Raw genomic sequence first — 22605 nt, 5'->3', positions numbered from 1 at the left:
GTTAAATTCCCCGCTCACATTCGTTTGCCTGGTTTAGGGGAGGCCCGGGGTCCAGAACCGCGTCCGTCTGACTTGGAGCCTGTGCCTTTCCTCCTTCCCACCAGGGCGTCACGCAAAGGCCGGGAGGCTGCGCACACAGTGCCCTGAAAAGCAGGCCACGGAAGGCTGCTGCTGCTGGGTGTCAGGTGGAGCGGGCAGTTTCCAGGCAACCAGGGGACAGACTGCCGGTCCCTCTCTGGTAAATGGGTCAAGGCACTTGTCAGAACCGCCCAGGGAAAGCGGCAGGGAGATCACGGGATCAGCGTAATTACGTCTGAAGTCTCCCGCCGATCAAGAGCTTGGAAAGTGGGGGCCAAGATGGTGTGGGTTCAGCTGTGAGGGTATCCGAGGGTGTGGACAGTGTAGGGACATGAGTGACAATTACTAGAAGCGGGGCGCCAAGGAGATGCCAGATCAGAGTGAGGATGAATCGGCCCGTGTCAGGTCTCCAAGCCACATGGGTCTGGGCCTAGGGGTGCGTGTGTGCGTGTGTGCATGTACGTGTGTGTGTGTGTTTGTTCACCCAGCTCCTTTTATATTTGGTCGAATCACAGGAGAGGCTGACATGCCCTCTTCCCAACTGTTGATTCACTATGTCTACTCTGTATTTCTTATAAGTTGTAATTTTGGAAAAAAAAAAAAGGTTGAATATAAAAAATATTAGAGGACACTTTGACATCATTGTCAAAGACGTCAAAATGATATTCTAGTGATGGTTTAAACCTCGCTAAGAATTAACGTTTCTCACTGAGTTTCATCCAGGAACTCTTAGAAGCCACCCGCTCCCACCACATCTGTAAAAGAGCTTCATATATGGTACATTCTTCTGAAGGCCGCCAAGCGTCTGGAGGGGATACGTGGAGTCACAGCCAGTCACCTCCGGCCCACATCCAGGAAGCCCCCTCCAGCTCGGCCAGGGAACGTGGGCCTGGACGCGGGCCGCAGTCTGCAGTTGGGTCCGACCTTAATTACTTGTTATGTTCCCTCCTCTCCAGCCCTCCTCCCACCCCGCTCACTATACGGCTAACAAGCGACCCCCTTATGGAAACAGTAATAGAAAAAGAATCTGAAAACACAGCTGTGACCGTTACCTGTAAGGGTGGTATGACGGCACACTGGATTTTGTCTGATCGCTTCTCTTTGATTTCGGTAACATATTGAATAAAGGCTGAACAATACTGAATTTACTGAAGAATGTAATGAAGTAAATTGGAAGACAAAAGGGAAAAACAGTCGAGAGATAAAAAATAGGAAAATACACCGAAATTATGAATAGAAGTCATTTAAAAGAAGGGAAGTATTCTACAACAGATGAAGAAAGTTTTAATTCCTTTTCACATTAGACAGTGTGCATGACAATCAGCTAACAGAAATTACTGTACAGGTCGAGGTGACATTAAACCAAGGATAAGCGTCATGAGAAAACCCCGTTTAATGAGCATGATGATGTTAGATACTATTATTTTTCATGACAGGATAAGATACGACTCATCGTGAAGAGAAAGCAAACGGTGCAGATCAAGGAGACGCGCTGAGGCTTTAAGACGGCAGAGAAGCCCGCCCGGTCCAGACGCTTAGCAAAGTCCAGGGCGACTGAGGTGAAAGAGGCGAGTGAGATGCCCAGGGCCGGGCAGCCCCGCAGGCCGGCGACTCGGGCTGCGTTTCATCACCGGGTCTATGCAGCTTCCGCCTCTGGGTCAGTGGGCTGTCGTTTTGGCAGAGGGACCTTCAGTAGTAGCCTTGGCTGTGACCAATCATTTTTCAACCATCAGGCTTCCAGGAAACTGTTTTAAAAGGGGTAGTTGAGTATTTTCATGTTACATTGTTAAGGCATCTAAATTTTTGGTGTTTTCCATCTATAATTTTACTGCTTTTATTCTTTTTTTCATTTTGCACAATATTAAGTATTACGTGACATAATTCTTTCTCTACTAATAAACAAGGTTATCCATTTGCAAACTCTACACTGAGGTCCTGTGAAAGGGAAATTTATAACGTGGGAACAGAAAAATATATTGAAAACCAATGAGAATACTTTCAACCATCATAAAAATTCAGTCACAATTAGCTGATAGTCTTTAACTTTGGGAAAACAGAAGGCGAATTAGAATTAAAGTAGGTATTAAAAATAATTACCAGTAGTTTGTTTTACAAAAGAAGAAAAGAGCCATAAGTGGCTTAATTGCCCAATTAAGCAACTACCAGATTCGTGTTTTGCCAACACTCAGAGTTCACATTTGAGCTAATCAACACAGCACGTAAATATCCAACATCCCTTGAATATGGCATTTAGTGAGAACAGAAACAGAATTCTATCCATTGTTGGGACTGTGCACAAAATAACCAGGTTAAATGTCAAGGACGCATGTGGCTAACTTGCCACACCACCAATAGAATGTTAATAAAACAAACTTTTTAAAGATTCAGAAATAAAACAATTTTAACATGAATGAGACAGTGCTTAAATAATTATCGACCTAATCAAGACTTTTAAAATGATCACTGAAATGCACTATATTTTTATTTAGTTTACAGAAAGAATCTATAAGTCCAGGTTGCAGAAAGAAAACGTTTACTGCTATTTACACTCATTTTAAAACTCTGCTCTATACAAATTTAATTCTGACGGGTATGAACAATGTTTTCGTAGATCTACTGGACTTCACGCTTTCTCATTGCTGCGCTGACAACGAGCTCACCCGATCACCTTTACACAAAGCTGACCCCCTGAAACCGTTCACACGCAATGTCTGAAAGGACCGTGGACACTGAGTACACGACGTGTCAGCCCGCGACTTCATTTTATAAAGGCTACAGTTATTTATATGGAATATTGTTCTATACGCTACACGCCAATCTATATTTAAGTTCTACAGTTAGGTATTTTATAAGTTTTTTATTAAATATATTCTACACATATTTGTAATTTCATCCAGGAAGAATTTCTTCCCAGTGAAAAAATATAAAATCTTTTATATTTTTACAGATTTAGGTGAAACTAGCTCATGCTTTAGTGCTGTGCAAATTGTTTTTAGCATATCAATTTTTAAATTATTGGTACAAAACAGAAAAATGGCATCCTGAATTATGTACGCCTTAAAAATCAGCTTTTGGTTTTAATACAATTGCAAGCACTGATACCAAATGCAAACTACGTAAAGAAACAAATTAGTTACTATGGAGAATTTTTTAATCTGAAGAATTCATCTGAACGCTCTGATGGGTGAGACACTGGACAGTTACAGAGGAGAGTAATTACGAAAAAATTCCAACTGCTGATATTCGATACGTAAAAGTGAACAGTGAATGAGGTGTTCTGAGTTCTGCACGACGACGGCGGTGTGCGGGCGACGGGACCCCCCACGTTAAGGCTAGGAAACACACTCGGCCCTTCCGTGCTGCGCGGGCACGCGCGCTCACATCTGTGGCGGGTGCGTGACGGGAACAGCCATCCGCTCGGCTCTGTGCCAGGGGCTCTCGACGGGCACGCTCGCTGCTCCACCGGCTTCAGGGACGCGCACCGCCCTGTTTAGTGTCCTGTGCCAGCGCAGCCGCCGCGGCTGACTTTGGTAGAATTCACCCAACATTTTAGTTTCTTTTCCATTTTTTCCTTTCCAGTTGGCCCAGTAATTAACTTCATTAATTGCTGAGTGTTTTCCAGTGTGGAATTGTATATACGAGTATTTCTAGGTACCATAAACTATGCTAAAAATTCTGCTGATGAAGAAAATAACGTCAAACTTTTTTAGTGCAAACTGTACTTGGAACGCTTGATTTGTTAGTCTGGTGATGATTTTTGTGGCGGCAAAATGATTTCTGCTATCAAAGGTGCAACGTGTTAACTTTCCCCATGGAGACTGACTGCACTCAAAACCCAACATTTCAAAACTGCTTAACAGAAACAAAAATACCAGAAATAAAAAGTCATAGTGAAAAATGTTCTTGGTTCTTTTTACTTTCGTGAGAAAAGACGACAGTGGTCACAGGGTCATGATGCGGTCCGTGGCTTTGCAGGCAGACTCCGCGGTCCCCGACGCGGCGTGGGTCCCCTCTGTCCTGGCAGCACAGAGACACAGGCCACGGCACAGCACACTCGGCGGGCGGCGCTCACAGGATCACACAGCAGTTACTCTCCCCCGTCTTCTCCCGATTCCTCTGACCTAGGGAAGAGGAGGACAGCCTTGTCTATGGAGACGCCCCGCCTGGCCGGGGCAGGGGCCCCGAGCACACTGACGAATGGGGCTTCGTCAATGTTTCCGTTTTTAAGTTAAAAAGCTATAACGAATGCTCTTTAAGTTTTAGTGTGTTTCCAAAAATGTCTCGTCGTTTGCTTAACGAGCTCTATTCATAAACGATGAAAACTTCCCTTCCCCTAGAAAGTCCAAGGAAAACTGGCCGTTTCTGACGGCCTGTGTCTGGGGCTCACGACTCACCTTGAGAGTTTGGCTCCGGCAGCGTCTCCCTGGCCACCAAATGCATCACCGTTGTTTTACCAAAAGGAAGTTTTAATGCTGTGCGAAGAGTACAAGACAACTTGTTATATACACATCAACCTACAGAAATCACCAACTGGAACTAAAACCATTTAAAAAACTGACTGCTTTTTATATGACTTCCTCAACAGCTTGAACTTCTTACAATTAAGACATTCCAGCTATGGCCATTAGCTTGATACATATACTATATTGTTTAAGGTAAAAGGAGAAAATGCACGATTGGTTAATGTTGGAAACAACCTTTAGAGGAGAAAATAAATTTAAAAAAATTCTTTTTCTAGATATAGGGAAAAGTTTAAATTGAGAAACATTTGTTTCTCAATCTAACTGTATGTTAATCGCCTAATAAAATTACTGCACCAAAGAGGCCACTACAATATAGAAATAGAAATGACAAATTTAGTTTTAAACATTTAATCTCAACTTTGTACTCCTCAGTTAGAAAATAATTTTCTTTATAAGGTGACTTTAAAAGAATCACCGTCTTGGCGTGAGTAACAATTACTGTTTTCTAGTCAAGTCTTTTAAAGGTTTTCTCATTCATAAGCAACAAATATGAATATGAACTATTTCGGACATACAGAGAACAATGTGACACACACCTATGTAGCCAAGAACCACTTAAGCAAACATAAATATCGAGTTTCGTGGTGAGTTCCTTTGTTATTCTGTGTATAAAATCAGAGAAGCCAAGACGTCTAACTTCTGGAGTTATTTCTGTCATCGCGATGTTTGAGTCCACCCCAAGCACCTGCTCTTCACCGATCACAAACTGCGGGCCGGCTGTGGCCACTACTTGGCCATCACGAACCTCCCACTTCCTGCTTTTTAAACCTTGCTCTGTTGGATGAGGGGTTAACATATGCGTTAAAAAAAGGGTTCTGATTACTTGATATTTTTGGAGCATTTCAAATACACATATTTTTCAAGCATACATTAAACAATCTCCAAGAAAGGCCGCAAAACAAATCTCAATAAATTTAAGACTGATATCCTATCAAGTGTCTTCTCTGATCACGACGGTATGAAACTAAAAATCAATCACAAGAATAAAACTGAAAAACATACAAATACACGGACACTAAATAACATGCTACTAAACATAATGGGTTAACAACGAGATCAAAGAAGAAAAAGATACTTAGAAACAAATGAAAATGAAAACGCGACGACCCCAAATCTATGGGGAAGAACACAAGAACGCAAGACAGAAATGCATGGCAATACCGGCCTACCTCAAGAAACAAGAGCAAGCCCAAATAAACAACCTAACCTGACACTTAAGTGAACTGAAAAAGAACATCAAATAAAACCCAGAGTGAGTAGAAGAAAATAATAAAGATCGAAGTGGAAATAAACAAAAGTTTTAAAAAAATAAAAAAATAAAAAAAATCAATGAAACCAAGAGCTGGTTCTTAAAAAAGATAAACAAAATTGATAAGCCTTTAACCAGACTCATCAAGAAACAAAAAAGAGGACCCAAATAAAGAAGTCAGAGATGAAAGAGAGAAGTGACCATGGACACCACAGAAATACAAAGGATTATAAGAAAATACTACAAACAATTATATGCACACAAACTGGACAACGTGGAAGAAATGAATAAATTCCTAGAAACATATGATCTTCCAAGACTGAATCAAGGAGAAACAGAATTTCTGAATATATCGATTACTACAAAATAAAATAAAATAAAATAAAATAAAATCAGTAATTAAAAAACTCCCAACAAATAAAAGTCCTGGACTGGATAGCTTCATAGGTGAATTTTAGCAAATATTCAAAAAATTAACACCTATTCTTCTCAAACTATTCTAAAAATTTCAAGAGGAGGGAGGGCTCCTAAGTTCATTTTACGAGGCCACATCACCCTGACACCAAAACCAGACAAAGACATTACCAAAACAAAATATTAGGCCAATATCCCTGATGAACACAGATGTAAAAACCCTCAACAAAATATCAGCAAATTGAATTCAGCAATACATTAAAAAAATCTTGGGATGCAAGGTTGGTTTAATACCCACAAATCAATTAACGTGATACACCACACTGACAAATGGAAAGATAAAAACCATATGATATCGACAGATGCAGAAAAGGCGTTCGATAATATGCAGCATCTATTTATGATAAAAATTCAGCAAAGTGGGAATAGAGGGAACATACCTCAACATAATAAAGGCCACATATGACAAACCCACACCTAATATCATACTCAATGGGGAAAAGATAAAAGCGTTTTCCTGAAGATCAGGAACAAGACAGGATGCCCATTTTTACCACTTCTATTCAACACAGTATTGGAAGTCTTAGCCACAGCAACCAGACAAGAAAGAAAAGGCATCCAAATTGGAAAGGAAGAAGTAAAACTATCGTATTTGCAGATGACATGATACTATACATAGAGAACTCTAAAGATTCCACTAAAAACTATTAGAATTGACAACTCTGTAAAGTAGCAGGAAACAAAACTATTATCAGTTACGCTTTTATACTAGCGAACTATAAGAAGAGGAGTTAAAACAATCTGATTTATAACTGCATCAAAAAAAACCAAACCAAAATCAAAACCAAAACAAAACAAAACAAAACACCTAGGAATAAATTTAACCAAGGAGGTATAAGACCTGTACTCGGAAAATTGTTAAGACCTTGAAATAAGAAATCGAAGGACACACAAATAGATGAAAGCACATTCTGTGCTCACGGGGAAGAAGAATCAACATAGTTAAAATGGCCATACTACCCAAGGCAATCTACAGATTCAACGCAATCTCTATCAAAATACCAATGGCGTTTTTCACAGAACTAGAACAAATAATGCTAAAATTTATATGCAACTATAATAAAAGATTCCGAATAGCCATGGCTATTTTGAGAAAGAACAACAAAGTTGGAGGTTTCACGCTACCTGATATCAAACTACACTACAAGGCTATAGTAATCAAAACAGCATGGTACCGGCAAAAAACCAGACATACAGATCAATGGAACAGAAGAGCCCAAAAAGGAACCCACACCTATCTGGTCATTTAGTCTACGACAATGGAGGCGTGACTATACAATAGGGTAAAGACGTCTATTCAAGAAATGGTGTTGGGAAAACGGGACAGATACATGCAAAAAAAACCTAGACCACTTTCTTAAACAAGAATGAACTCAAAACGTTTAGATTAAAGACTTAAATGTCAGACCCCCAAACCATAAAACTCCTAGGAGAAAAAACAGGCAGTAAACTCTCTGACCTTACTCCTCATAATTTTTTTTTTCCTGATATATCTCCTTGGGCAACGGTAACAACAACAAAAAATGAACAATCGGGACTGCATCAAACTAAAAAGATTTTGCGCAGCAAAAGAAACCATCAACAAAATGAAAAAGCGATCAGTAGTAGATTGAAATTCTATGTAACTAAAGGATTATGCCTCGAAAAAAGGGATTTGATTTAGGGCTGTATTTTAAGAAACTTGATAACCCCAAATTTTAATCTGAAACTTACTGAACTGTAAAATCTCAAGAGCAGGAGGGAACGCCCAGGTCCCATCGGGTTTAACATCTACATAGCGGCGGACCCCACCCGCGGCTGTACCCCTGCTTCGTATTCTCCCGCTCACGCCACTGTCTCACATGTGGCCATTTTTTCTTTACGCAGCTTCACCTGCTCAAACTGTCTTCCATGTATTGACTAGAACTCTGCCTGCCTTTGACTTCTGGCTGTTGGCCCTAAGTCTCATTCACAGGGCGACAGAGCAAGCCCCGAGCCAGGCAAAGCCAGCCTGAGTCTTCCCCACGCTGACCCCGTAGATAGCCGGAGACAGCTATTATGACCTTGTGTGTTCTCTCCTGCATTAGCCATGATCAAGAACAAAGGAAGACTAAAAAGAAAACTGTGACCAAAAAACCGAAGAGCTGAACCCTTTATTGACCTTTGTCAAACACCCAGACATACGCAGGCTATGCTCCTATGCCGTTTGCCTAAATCGCCAAGGCCAGAGGTGGTTTTGCTTCCGAAAAGACTGACAGCACCACAGAATGGCAAAGATGAATAGAAGTCAATCTGGTAATTATTCAAGACAATTTTTAAAAAACTGGTAAAAATGTGTACTTTAATGGGAATGAATCGATAGTTCGATTTTAACACAAATGCCACCGTATTTAACACAAAGGGGAACTCTGGGGCCACGACAGAAAGAGAAAAAATTCAGTTCATGGGAAACTGCTCACGTGGAGCAGTACTCAAAGAGAAGAGGAACCTCGAGAGTCATCGCGCAGTCAACGGGCTACATTCACTCGGTCACCCACCAACAGCACAAGAGCTTCCGCGAGGCACACGCGCTCAAAAACAGACTCAAACGTGGCCCCGTCCTTCAAGAGTGCAACGCAGCCAGGCGCTAGGGCAGTTACCCACTGCCGCTGGACTGGGTTATGCGTGGGATCCTGCCCGCTTTGGGTTCTGCCCACTGCACCAGTACTGCCGTGCTGGGCATCTGTGTTCAGCCCCCGCGGCGCTGCCCACACAGCGCTTCCACAATGGACGCTGTTTCTACCGTGTCGCCCGATACTAGAGCATCCAGGAGGGCGAGTCCACCGTGCTCAACCTGATCTCCCACAGTTTAGCATGGGGGTTGGGACGAAAGGAGAATGAATGAATGAATGAATGAATGAATGAATGGAGTACAAGCAAAGTCAGACTTTACTTAAACAAAGATATATTAAAGTAGACCACGTCAATTGCCTACAAATTTCTAATTATCAGAATAGTTTTGAAACGCATGTTGAAGACAAACCTGCTGGTGTAGATGTGGCCACAGGGGGGCACTGCTGAGCTGCGTGTCTCCAATCACGTAAGGAGCTGTGACAGCTAAGAGTGTTAACTCTGTGCCAAGCACTGTTCTAAAGGCCTCGAACGGGTAAACAAATGCATCTGACCCTCCCAACCTCAGCGGGAGGCGCTACTGCCGTTTCCTCACCACTTTTTTTTGTTGTTGTTGAGGAAACTGGGACGACTTGCCCGACTTGCCCGAGGTCACACGCCCGTAGGCAGTGAGCTAGGATGCCCCTTAGCCAGCCCTGGTCTCAAACGTGCTGCTTCAATCACCGCACGACCCTGTCTCTCTAGTGTCGCCCAGTCACCTGAATTCCTGCACAAGTGCAATGATACCAGTTAAGCCAAGCTGAAAACACTTCCTCATTATTATATCTGAAAACTCATTGGCATAAATGTTTCCTAGTTTGTGCGTCTGGCTTTAACTTTAAAACATGACCTCTAAATTACATTATCCAGAAATAAATGAAATTACATCTATAAAATAATGGGTATGGACCCCTACCTGTAATGAAATCGTTTATTTCACAAGGCAGTAAACACTTCACGATGATTAAATTAAATTTAACGGAATGTAAAATGTAAAAAAGACATCGAAAAGCAGGCAGAATTCACACTGAGGTTGAAGTTATAACTTTTTAGTAAAATCAGACATGAGCATGTAAACAAATGGATAATGCAACCATGAGACATTCAATCCCATTACAAAGGCGACTGTTACCTCCTAATGTGACATTTCCATGTAGAAACCGTCCTTGATAAATAAGGCGTAGAATGTTTGGACTGCTGACCTGCTCTTCTTCCCAGTCTGAAAAGAACCAGTGAACTCGTTACGTGTGTTTCAAAATTAAGCATTACTGCATTGTTCTCAAAGTTGATCCAAATCACATTGAAGGCGGCCCTGGGGAGCTTCCTCATAAGTGAGCCGGTCGCCACTCACGTGACCTCTGCAGCCTTGGCTCCTGCTGGTTCTTCTCATCGAATAGTGAGAGCTGCAGAAAGACTAGTTTGTGCTTTTTAAGACTAAAATGTGCCACACTAGAGTATTGAAGTTTAAAACTTAAAACAAACGCACTGGGAGAAATCTAATCCTAGATAAAGAGAAATGTCATTTGAAAATTAATTTCAATTACCAGTAATTAATAAAGAATATCATAATGTTCTAATATTTGTACCAGTTAAAAATATATTTGAGGCTAGAAACAAAACATTTAACGATGATTTAAAAAAAAATTAATATGCTGATATAGAAAACAAAAAAAATTATACCTCAATAAAACTGGAGAACGAAAATTTTAAAAATAGAATAACAAAAATTTACTTTTGGACAATGGTGATTAATACGTTGTCTTCACGAAGCCAATGGTAAACATTACAGAAGACACAACTTTAATTTGCTTAACCCAAAACACTCAGAAAAACTTGAAAAACCACGTATATTAGAAGATGCTACACTATACAAATCCGGGAGCTGGGAAGGTGCCCAGAGAAAATCAGAGGACAAACCGGTGGGAGGATGGGTGACACAATTTAAAAATTCTTAAAAGAGGACGTTTAGACCCTAAGAACATGTCTTCGTAGATTCGTAGGGGGGGTGACCTGCAGGGAAACAGGCGCCACTGCTGTTAGAATAACGGGACAGGGCACGGGGTCCGTCCTTTTCTCCGGCCTGCAGACGGAGTGCCCTTGGCTTCTCCGAACCGCCTTCTCCCCTACAGCCTTTAGCTTCAGTCCGCCCGATTCGGACCAGCACTGACCTGTCCCTTGGCTACGAATGGGAAGAACGGTCTAGTTATTTTTAAGTACTTGTCTAAATCAGTGTTTCTTAAACTCAGGTCTACGAATCTACGAAGACATGTTCTTAGGGTCTAAACGTCCTCTTTTAAGAATTTTTAAATTGTGTTTTCATTTTCAGGATAATCTGGAAGGGATTATCTAGATAATTCCAACAATCCCTTTATAACCCAGAACGGCCTTGGGATTTCAGTGCCCATGGATGCGTTGGAGCTTATGACTGCGCTGGCGCCAAGCAGGACTTCTTTACTTGTCGAGAGGCTGACAAGGGAAGAACAGAGGTTGACTTAATACATAAATAAGTCATTCTTGCAGAGTGCAGGCTGAATGACGGTTTGGGACACTGTGTGAATGAAGGTTTTGTGGTGAGTCTGCAGATGACAACGGGTCCTCAAACAGCAAATGAGAGCACAGGCAGCCAGCCCAGCAGCACCACGGTCACGGTGCAAGTCGTGAGGTAAGGTTTTAGTGAAAACATATCATCTGGCACGTTAATGTTGTGAATCTGAACAGTTTTGGTTTTAGAGTTAAGTTTATATTTTCCTTGTAGATCTGTTTTTAGGTTTATGGTTGTATATGAGTTAATAAAAACAGTTTTATGTTTCCATCTTTAAAAACAAACATTATGATAAAAAAATTTTAAGTCAGCACTAGAGAATCCGCAAGAATGTTATATTCTTCCTCTCAAAGAGTTCCACATGTTATTTAAGCTTGAGGAACACTGATCTGATTTATCTTGTACACATTGTGTTCTTTGTTGAAACAAGTCTTATCCCTTAAAAGTCCAAACTGCTTTGGCTAGCACAATTAAGTAAAAGTCTTATCACTATGGTACATGCCATAAAAAGGGACAAGATGATGTGGGGAAAGTTCGAAGGAAGAATGTAAGCTAAAGACTCACTTTAGGATGGCAAGACCCAGTCTCAGTACATAGAAAAGAACCAGAGAAAAGAAGGAATAAATCTCAGCCCAAAATATTGGTGTCATGGACACTGGCTGACAAATGCAAAGCAAAAATGGATTTTATGCCACTTTGACCTTGTAGTAGTGCAGAGAACTACATGAAATGATGTGAATTAGAAGTTAATGTTGTGTCAAACTCAATTTTAAATAGGCTATCTATAAATAAGACCAGAGAGAATGTATTATAATTTATTAAAGGTAGTTTTTCTTTCCTTTTACTTTGTGTCTTGGTATAAATAGGTTTACTGACATGAAAGTGTGTGTTAGCTTCACCGTGTTTTTCTTTTAAAAAATTATTTTCATTTACATTAAGCACTTCTAAGGCAAAAACCGGGACCGCGACCAGATCTGGGGAAGGGGACAGTGACCTCATCACCTCTGAGCCTCATACCCTCAAATCAAGTGTTCTTTTATATCTTACATACTTATCACCTTTACAAAATGTCTGTGAAACAACACAGGGCATAAAGAAGTCACGTTATTCATTCTCAAGAGAAAAACAGCACTCACCCATTGGCCAGTTGTCATACACGTGCTTTGCGATGTCTGAGGCAGAATCATTAGGAGAAAACAGGAACTCTTTTGTCTTCCCGCTTACCAAGATGAGGCGCAGATTTATCTGAAAGGAGACAAAGATTCTTTTAATATAAAGCTTGACATTTTTAAAGTAAAAAATGACTCAGTTTTTCATTCCAATCATTCTAAATTACTAACACCATTTTCTCATTTTTATTTAAATTCTGTAAAGATTTTTTTAAAGTATGGGAGTCTGATATACGATTTTAGTTCTAATATTTAATACACATGAGGGAGAACAGATATATTTGTCATCATAAATAAAAAAAGAAAGACCAAAATTCATTATTCTTTTAAATTTAACTACTCCGACAATGTTCAGAATTGGACTCTACTGGTCATCACCGTTACTACAGGCTACATATTTCCCCTTGAAAAACTAATGAAAGTGCTGACCTTGCAGATCATCAAACAGAAAAATAATTAGCTGATAATCTACTTCTTAAAAAAAAATGAAGAGAAAACAAATTATATACAACTTTTTATCCTATAAAAATTATTCAAACTAAACAAATTAACCAGAAACTATAATTTTAGAGAACTTTATTACGGTTAACGGAGGAATCAATTTGTAGCTGCTTTAACTAAGTATGATCACGAATTTTCCTAGGAAAGGAGGCGGAGCTATGTGTGACAAAGAACATGGATTCTCTCTCAGTAAAAAAACTAAGGTGAATAACAGAATTAAAATTTTTGAGACACTGGATTTACATTTCCAAGTCAATATGTATTTGCTTATATACCATTCTTATCACATTTTCCAAAAATGTTCCTTTTAATATTTATCTTTATCCATAATTAACTTGATATTCTTCTTTTTAACCACCACATCCATTCATTTCCCTGTAAGTTATGGAAGTACAAGCAAGGTCTTCTATACTCTGGGCCTCTGTTAAGAGAGCAAATAAGACCTTCCGAAAAGTCGGGTCCAGTCCAGAGCTGAGCCCTGGGACTCGTCTAGCTTCTTTACATATAAAAATAGAGGATGTCACTGTACCAGTTTGCAGTGTGCCAGGCCTCAGGTTGTCCAAGCGCTCACCTTCCGTTACCAATATTTTTCTTCTTATAAAAAATATTTAAGATGACAAAGTCTACAATGAATACATTGGTGCCTGCGGCAGCACCGTCAACATACCCGGTCACCGATTTACCGTCTACTGCCACCATGGCCAATGTCAAACTGTCAGGACCTCGAGACTTTGAAAAGGCGTTGAAAGTTATAAAATATCTCCTCTAGAAAAATGCTACACACAATTCTGCATTCAATGGGATGTGACCATATTCCACATTAGAAACTGTATTCTAACTGTAGTGTACATTCTATCTCATTAAAAAAGTTTTTTAGAAGTTAAAAAAATAGAAATCTATATTCCAGGTGAAAAGCTCTTTCAATATGTCCAGCAAGAACATCTGGTTGCCCTTCCTAACAAGAATGAAATTAGATTAAGAGCTTATTAATACAGGAAGCAAGCTGATGAAACCACACTGCTGTAAAGAAGTGGTACCATCCAGAAACTCTGTAAGTTCAAGTAGTGGTTTGCCGGAATGACTAAACTGTACGAAGGCACCACCTTGCTTATTTCCTGTAACAGACAAGTAATGAGTGATTCTTAAAGCAAGGAGCCCAGCGTCTACACAGCACAACGCGAACTTCAGTTCTCACAGGTATAGCTTTACGTGGGCTGCCTCTTTACATGTGAATACTGACACATAGATATTATGCTCTGAACTTACTCGAAATCTTCTAATGGCTTCAAGCGACTGTATCAGGGCCCTTCAGTCATTAATGCCCAAGAAATTATGACCCTTCTAACAGTTCAGCCACATGTCTGTTTAACCAGAAATAAGTAAAACTAAATTCAAGCTAAGAGTTATGTAAATGATATGAACCTACTATTTCTTGAAATGATCTTTTAAGTTCAAAATTAACTTCTATCGGGCTTTTATTCAAATTATATTTAAAAATAACAAAGGAAAAAAGAGAATCGAATTCTTACGATGTGTAATGGCGACATCAAAGCATATTTTAAATTTTCTCTAACATCAATATGGGAAAGAAAAAATAAATGATCGCACCTCATTACAATGGAAGAAGTGGCACAGCTGTTAAACGACTTGAGATCTGGATCTACATTATCTGACATGGAGAGATGTCCACAATACATTAAACGAAACATATACACTCCACCCCATAAATACGTAACGCTAACAGGGTTCATCTGGCAAAGTTCTCAGTATTCCTGATTTTAAAACTGATACACATCACTGTCACCAATAAACTGACATTTCACTTTCATATTTCAAAATCATGTCCTAAAGAATCTGTTTATCTAGATGTTCAGAATGTTGGACACGTTGGTGCTCCAGATGTGTTTGACACAGGTTTTAAAATATTTTTTAAAATGCTTACTGGTGGGCAAGAACTTTTCAGTTTGACACAGACCCTACCAGTCTCTACGAACTCTCAGTGGCCTGCTTCATACATTCATGATGCCTCCCTGGCCCCAGAAAACACCTGAGTTCATAACTCACGGTAGAGTTCAAAGTGGTTTGGGCTACGAAATGAGAACAGGAAGCAGGGCGAGATTTTAAAATCTACTCAGAGGGACTCTCATCACTCCTCTGGAGAAACAGGACAGCTGCAAGAGTCCATGAACACGTAAATCTAAGAACTTACCAAATCTCACACCTGAAACTACCTAAAATCGACAATGACAGATACAGACTGCTCCAGGAAAGACGATTAGGCCCGAAATTTAAAACAGCAGCAAGAAACCCACTAAGTTAAGCTGCTGAGCAGTCACACATTGCCCGACACACTTCCAGAGCCTGGCGCAGAGCCTGGCGCACAGCAGGTGTTCGACTAATTAGTTCTTGACTAATATTTCAGTCTCTGTGGTTCCAAGATGCTGGCGGAACCGCAGACCAGAATGGCCAGCACTAAGACTGGACTCCCGCTCCGGCGCTCCGGGTGCTCCGGCCAGTGGCTAGTTCATCACGTGGTGTGGGGACAACGGTACTTTTTGGTGGTGACATGGAGATGCGGGCGGTCCCAATGTGTAAACACCTCGATGCTGAGTTTGTCAGGCTCTGGATCCTCACTGCTGACAGCAAGCCACTGTCCGTACGTGCTTCTGCTTAGGAAGGTATTCTGAAAAGTAAAATTCTTCTGCGCTACCATATTAACCTGTCTACTGTGTCTAGTTTTCAAATGAGCATCAAGACGGGTTGCTGACGCGGAGGATTGACACAGCGTCTGGACTTGTTCCTGTGCTGACGCCTCGCGGCCACTCCGCTGTGACATTAGAAGCACGAGTCCGCCACAGGGGGCGGTCAAGTGTATCGTTAAGCGAAAAGCTTTCACGCTGAAAGCTTTTCTGAAAGAAAGGGTTTGGCTCGGCAAAAGAAGAAGAACGGGACCTGGGCGTGCGGTCTGGGCCACCGGCAGCAGCTGCACAGAAAGGGACGTCGCGGCCTGACGTGCAGAGTCCCGGGAAGAAAGCGAAAGCTGTTCTGAAGCTGCGGACAAAGGCGGTGGGAGAGGCGAGGCGGGGCCCGCTCTGGGACAGGTGCGGGCCCCTGAGGGAGAAGGCTCAGCTCCACTGAATGGCGGAGGCGACCGCTGGAAGGCTCACGCTTAAGCAGGACGCGGCGGCACCTTCTGGCCGGCTGGCTACTCTCCGGGGACTGCAGAAACGACCCCTGGAGGGGATTCAGGGTTCCGGCGCCACTCAGAACCAGACGCGCTGCACAGCCTCTGCTGGGCCGGCTGCTAACTCAACTTCGCCTCTTCCTTCCACCCTCCCGCTGGCCGCGGCTTAATTTAGAACGTCCCAGAATCGTTTGCTGGTCAGTACTGTCGGACTGTAGTACCGACGGAGGAAAACACTAAAATCCCATCATCTCCTTTAGAAGAAATCTTGAAAGCACTCACCAAGCTAAACATCTGGGTGCATGAGCTGGTCAGCAGTTAACTGTTCCTATAACATAGTAAGACTCTCCTCAGGGCTATTCAGATAAATAATGTCAATTACAGCTCCTCTCGGTAAGTGTATGGCAATCTCTACAAATGTGAGCTAGTTTCCTTTAAAAGATTATGTACCATTTATTTAAATATTTATTAATGAAACACCTTTTTACTTCTTTGAAGCCAAGTAAGTCAATCTATAAAATACCTTCAAAGCGAGGGAGTGGGATTCTCGACATAGCAATAATGAGTTAAAAACAAGACTCCTATTGACAGCTTAAAATATGCTATACCACATGTACATAACTTGCCTAAAGATAAAACTATCAATCCGGACCCTGGATGACTCAATGGACATGGAGCTCACATTATGTAATAAAACTCCCAAGAGATGGAATTTAGATCAGCCAAATGAATTCCACATTTTATAATTCCTTTTGAGGCAAAACAAATCAAAACAAGACTGCTGGTTAGGTAGAACTATCACGATCACTTCCTGTAAGGCTGGCGGAAACAACAGGAACTCTGCCATGCATGGCGTTTCAAGTTTTCAACAAAGTTTTCAGGCAATAGACACTTACATTTGTTAGGCTGCATGAATTTGGAGAAATCTCATCTGGAACTTAATTCAATAACAATTTGCTATCGATTGGTCAGGAAAGAAAAAATTATAGAGGAAGAAAAGGGGGAGAATGAAAGATGGACTTAGCTGGAATGGGCTCTGGACATGAACTAGGCACCCGGGGAGCTGGACCGCACGCCCTTTAGAAGAAATCCGCTGTTTCCTACCAAGAGATCGGCACGTTGATCGCAGAAGAAAATCCGACTTCTCGGGGTCTCCGAGGCAGAGAGAGCCCAGGGCTTGCTTCGTGGGGGGTGGGGGCAGGGGGAGCTGCTCTGCACCCAGTGCTCATTCCTGCCTTTCTGGCCAAAGCGCGAGTGAGCAGCCAGTAGGAAAGGCATTGGGCTCTGCAAATCGCTTTTAAAAAGCTCACCATTTATCTCCAGGTAATTATACTGAGTAAAAAAAAGCCAACCCCCAAAAGTTACACACTGTATGATTCCATTTATGTAATATTCTTACAGTGACATATTATGAAATGGAAAACAGCAGTGGTGGCCAGATTTCAGGAAGAAGGGTGGCTGTGTCTGTAAAAGGGGACCCAAGGACCCTGGTGCTGAAACCACTGTGAATCTCACGGGGGTGAGCGGTCACATGAACCTGCGCGTGATAAAACCGCAGAGAACTCAACACACACACGTGCACAAATAGTGCAGGAGAACTAGAGAAACCCGAATAAAGTCTGTGGATTTTATTGGCGCCAACTTCCTGTTGTGATAGCGTCCTACAGTTATGTAAGATGTGGCCACCAGGGAAAACTAGGTGAAGGGTATATGGGATCTCTCTGTACTATTTTTTACAACGGCTTGTGAATCTATAATTATCTCAAAATAAACAAAATTTTTTTAAAAAGCAAGCGTTCAACTTGTTAAAGATTTATATAGTATTACATGTCTGTCTTTACTTATTTGCCTTATTTGCATTTGAAGATGAAGTGCTTTTTGAAAATATACTGTATTAAAATAACTACTTAATCTAGGGAAAAGATATAAACCTATCAGTGGCTTATTTTGAAACAATGCGTGAATTTGAAAATAAACATATTTTCTTTTTTTCTAGAGTTAGGGATTTATAACTGGCATATTTTGAAGTTCTGTTAAATATTAAAGAAAAATGGAATGAGGGAGATGAGAAATGTGTTCTTTTTTCCACATAGGACTGATTGAAAACAAATTATTGAAACAACTGCAGTGCTAAATATGGTAATCGCCTGTTTCACAAACTTTTAGTCATTCATTTATTCAAAACATTTTCTAAAGCAGAAACTACCCTCAGTGCCTGGATTTACGAAAGGTTTAATATAAATCTCAAGGCTTTCACAACCTTGAAGCTACGAGAGAGACGGAAACGTAATTATGACAGAGGTAGCTAGAACATAAAATTTTAAGTGCTCAATAAACAGTTACTGAATGAATTTTTAAAATAACAGAAAGCTGAGCCTGGGGGTCCGGGGTTCCGGGGCGGCGTCTGTGTGGAGCAGTGAATAAAGTGAACCGCTTGCCATTGGGGCCACCATCGGGGTGGCGCACGGCACCCTGGTGCTGCACACTGTGGGGCCCTCCACCTGGTCCGCTCCGAGGCCGGCACCTCTACCCCGTTTAGAGTTGTGGGAATGGGGACGTGGGTGAGCGGAGGTCGGAACCCAGCCGCACTAGTGACACAGTGCCTGCTGTTCACTCCTAGCGAGTCGGCGCCCAGCGAACTCCCCAGCGTGGTCTCCGCCATTGTCCCCATTGTCATCTCGACCACGCGCCCGCACTGTGCTCCCAGCACAGGCATCTCCCTTAGGCCCCGCAAGGCCCCGCACGGGTTGTTCCTTCTTGGACTGCTCAGTGTCCCGCACTCCCACCCGATCCACACACACTGTGACTCACAATGTATCTCTGTGAAGGGATGCCTGAAGAAACCCTCCGAGCCTAATCATCCTGAATGAATGAAACTTTTTTTTTTTTTTTTTAATCGTAGGGAAAGAATTTCAAAATAGAATGAGAGAAGCAAGAAAGCATTCGTATTCTCCACTGGAAGGGAGCAGCAGGTTTTATTTGTGAAGGAGTTAGTTATATAAGGCATCCATGAAAACGGATTTTAACCACTAAGAAAATATATCTGAATTCTTGCCTATGAATTTATTTGCAGTATGGAGTTATAACCTAAGGTACAGTGAAATTTGCTAAATGAATTAAAGCTATAGAATCTTTTTCTACAGTCTTTTTAGCATTTGGCATGGTGCCAATTCTAATATATATAAAACATTATCTTTATAAGGAAAAACTCAGTGGGATTCCTTATTTTTAACTGTAGAAATACTTACTCTGAAAGGTAGAGGTCAGAAAAGTCTCCAGCTTACGTTCCTAAGTAAAACTTCTACATCTCATTTTACTTGATTGAAATGTGAATTTCCAGAACATTTAGTTCCTTTTAAAAGTAAGTGAATAACTATATTCCAAAGCAATACTTAATGCTTTTTAAATTATATAAACTGTCAACTATTTATTCATTAAATTATTTTTCAAGCACTGAACATGAACAAGAAGCTGCTGGGCTATAAAAACAAATTAACAGTAATACTCAATTAGCCTACCTGCTTTCTAAGTAGATTGATTCCCACCCCCACCTCCCATCAATGAAGAAAGAAAGAAAACCCTGGATTCTTATAAGTACAATTCAGAATCAAATAATGTAGCTCGAAACTTATATAGCATTTAGTGCCCAGCACACAGCAAGTGCCTAATTAGCTATTATCACAAATCGTCTATCATCACCATCATAACCACCATCAGTTTAGACCATCACACAAAATTATACAATGTTCCTTCTTTAAATACTTTATAATGTACATTTACTTTAAAATAAGTTTGGAAAGTTTTGATAAAATTAAAATTCCATGAGAAGTGAACATCTTCTTGAAAATTTTTGAAATAATTCTTCAAATTATAATTTTTTTTCATGCTCCAAATCCTATGAACCTAGAAAACACATTGGTGCTGAAATTAAATTATGGTTCTGTATCACTTTAAAACCTGACTATAGGATATCTCTTTAAAACTTGGGGAGAGGAAACAAACTAGCAGCTTTAACCAGATTTCAATGTGCAACAGTAGTAGTCTCATTTCCTCTACATACTATCCACTAAATAGCCAATTTGAATGAAACCAAATCACTCTCTCTGGGACAGCGGATTTGTATCTAGGGAAACCTTTGTTTTGAGGAGGATTTTAGGTCTTATGACTCACTTAATTAAGAACAACAGTTCAGTACAATTGTTTCTGTCAACCAAGCACTGACGACATTAAATTACAGACAGAAGGAACTGGCAAGAACAAAGCGACAGAAAGGACACTGGAGAAGGGAGAGAGCAGCTTTTTCTATATTCATAATATAGTTTTATGTATTTCAAGAAGATGACAATTCTCTTCTCTGCCCATCTCCCATTAGTGGAAATATGATGGTGTGAGTTTTTTGGCTAAGAGCCTGAAACCATGGGGAAGGGACTAATATTTACCGAATACCGACTGTACCGGAAGTTTTCCTTACAGACATTATCTCATTTGAGTAGTTCTAGCACACATCCTTATTTGGGCTCCTATCAGATAGTGCTTTCTCTTCTCTCTAATCACCTTGCTACTCCGATAAATCCAGGTAGGACACAGGATGAATCTTTTGGACGTGTACTTCTTCTATGTGTCTGGGCTTTGCCATTATTTGAGGCTTCTGCCACATTCCCTTAGAGCTGTTAGCCCTTTGGCTGTGGGTGTCGATTCTTAGATTCTCTCTCCTACTTCTTCTATGCTATTACCAAATTCTCAGTACTACTTTAAACTTCATGCTTTTTACCAGAGTCCTCCTTCATTCCACTTTTAAGATCGCAAAAGTAGTCTCAGAATCCAACCAGTTCAAAGGCAGATAGGGAACGGACAAGGAAAAAGGCTTCTAGGGGGCTAGCTGGTTAGTGGCAAAGCAGAAGAGGAACCCAGGTTTTCTCTTTCCTGGGTCAGCATACCACAGTGTCTCCCCAAAAACACACCCTCGATCTCCCCCTAGATCTGTCTAAATATTGAAATCATGTCTTATTCAAATGGCCACTTCAGAAGGGCTTGCTTTTTTCTTAGGGTTCATGTGACTTTGAGAAAATACTCCTTCACTTAATCTACATACTAACTAAAAAGTAATCCTGCCTTTCCCTGAGTTATGGAACTTCTAGGGAATATCGGTAAATGTTAAGAGAAAAACAGTTCTTCTTTACTGTAAAGTGAGTTTGGAAATGCCACGTTAAAAAATTCAAACAAGACGTCTGCCAGGAGCTGGGGGCTGGGAGGCGTGTTGAGGGAGCAGTTTCGGTGTTGCAGGGTGAAAACGTCTGGAGGTGACGGTGGTGGCGGCTGCGCAGCAGCATGGATGTCTTTAATACCACGAAACTGGACGCTTAGAAATGGCTAAGGTGGTAAATACATATCTTTACTACAATCTAAAAACCAAAAAATATTTACAAAAAACATCCAGTTTCTTCACTGCAAACCCGCTCAGATTCCTCCACATGCCCAGATGAATTTGTGACTCTCCCAGGGAGACGGGGGCCCAGACCCGAGTGTTCGGATTGGTCCACTTTCAGCTGACACGTCAAAAGACTGAACACACAAATGTGTCACAAAAGGGAGCGGCTGGATGCTGCAGAAGACGCAAGGACGATCGAAGCACAGCCCCCGACTCGACAGCACTCTGGGTGTGCTCTAAGGCACTCAGCTCAGGGAGCAGGAAGCAGTGGGGCCAACCCAGGGAGGTCACTGAAATTCAAGTTTGTCCACTGACTTTCCAGTTTGTTGGGCACAGTGTATTGATGTGGAACCTGATAGGCACATAATGGAAAACCAGCCATCAGTCCTATGGCACGCTATTCCATCATAAAAATTGTTGAAAGAGATATAATTAAAATAATCTATTTTTGCCTGTTGTTAGAGGAGGTCACGGTGACTTTCCTCTTCCCAGCGTAACTGTGAATATTTGTACCACTGCTGCATGAAAGGACAGGCGATAACCAGAGATGGTCTTTCATGTAAGACGGACACCTTAAAAACACACAATTGATAAGACTCGTCGTTCCCATATACTTTATTAAAGAACAAGAAAAAATGGTTCAGACTTGACGCAATGGCTGTGACTGGAAGATAATTTTAATGTGTGCCTCTGCCTTATGCAGAAGAAACTAATGGTTCCGTGAGGGGCTGTCCTAGATGACTGTCAAAGTCCTTTCCAGCTCCACGATCACGTGATTAGCATTAAACAAAAAGGGCATGCTGTTTAGAAATACAATAATTTTACTATG

The 22605-nt window shown here is 41.1% G+C and overlaps 1 protein-coding gene across 1 annotated transcript in view; it reads right to left on the bottom strand.

The window, feature by feature from the left end:
• Positions 1-1337: 1337 nt before the first annotated feature.
• Positions 1338-22605, bottom strand: part of UBL3 (ubiquitin like 3) — a 54778-nt gene continuing 33510 nt past the window's right edge. Inside the window, exons 2-5 of the mRNA XM_039862580.1 lie at positions 12631-12739; positions 10085-10171; positions 4473-4550; positions 1338-4199 (exon numbers count right to left, since the gene is read on the bottom strand). Of these exons, the coding sequence (XP_039718514.1) occupies positions 4147-4199; positions 4473-4550; positions 10085-10171; positions 12631-12739 (327 nt within the window). The 3' untranslated portion in view covers positions 1338-4146. The remainder of the gene's footprint in view (positions 4200-4472; positions 4551-10084; positions 10172-12630; positions 12740-22605) is intronic.

Source organism: Pteropus medius, unplaced genomic scaffold (assembly GCF_902729225.1).
Source record: "Pteropus medius unplaced genomic scaffold, Ma_sr-lr_union100, whole genome shotgun sequence".
NCBI lineage: Eukaryota > Metazoa > Chordata > Mammalia > Chiroptera > Pteropodidae > Pteropus > Pteropus medius.
This window is presented reverse-complemented; position numbering and strand designations above follow the sequence as displayed.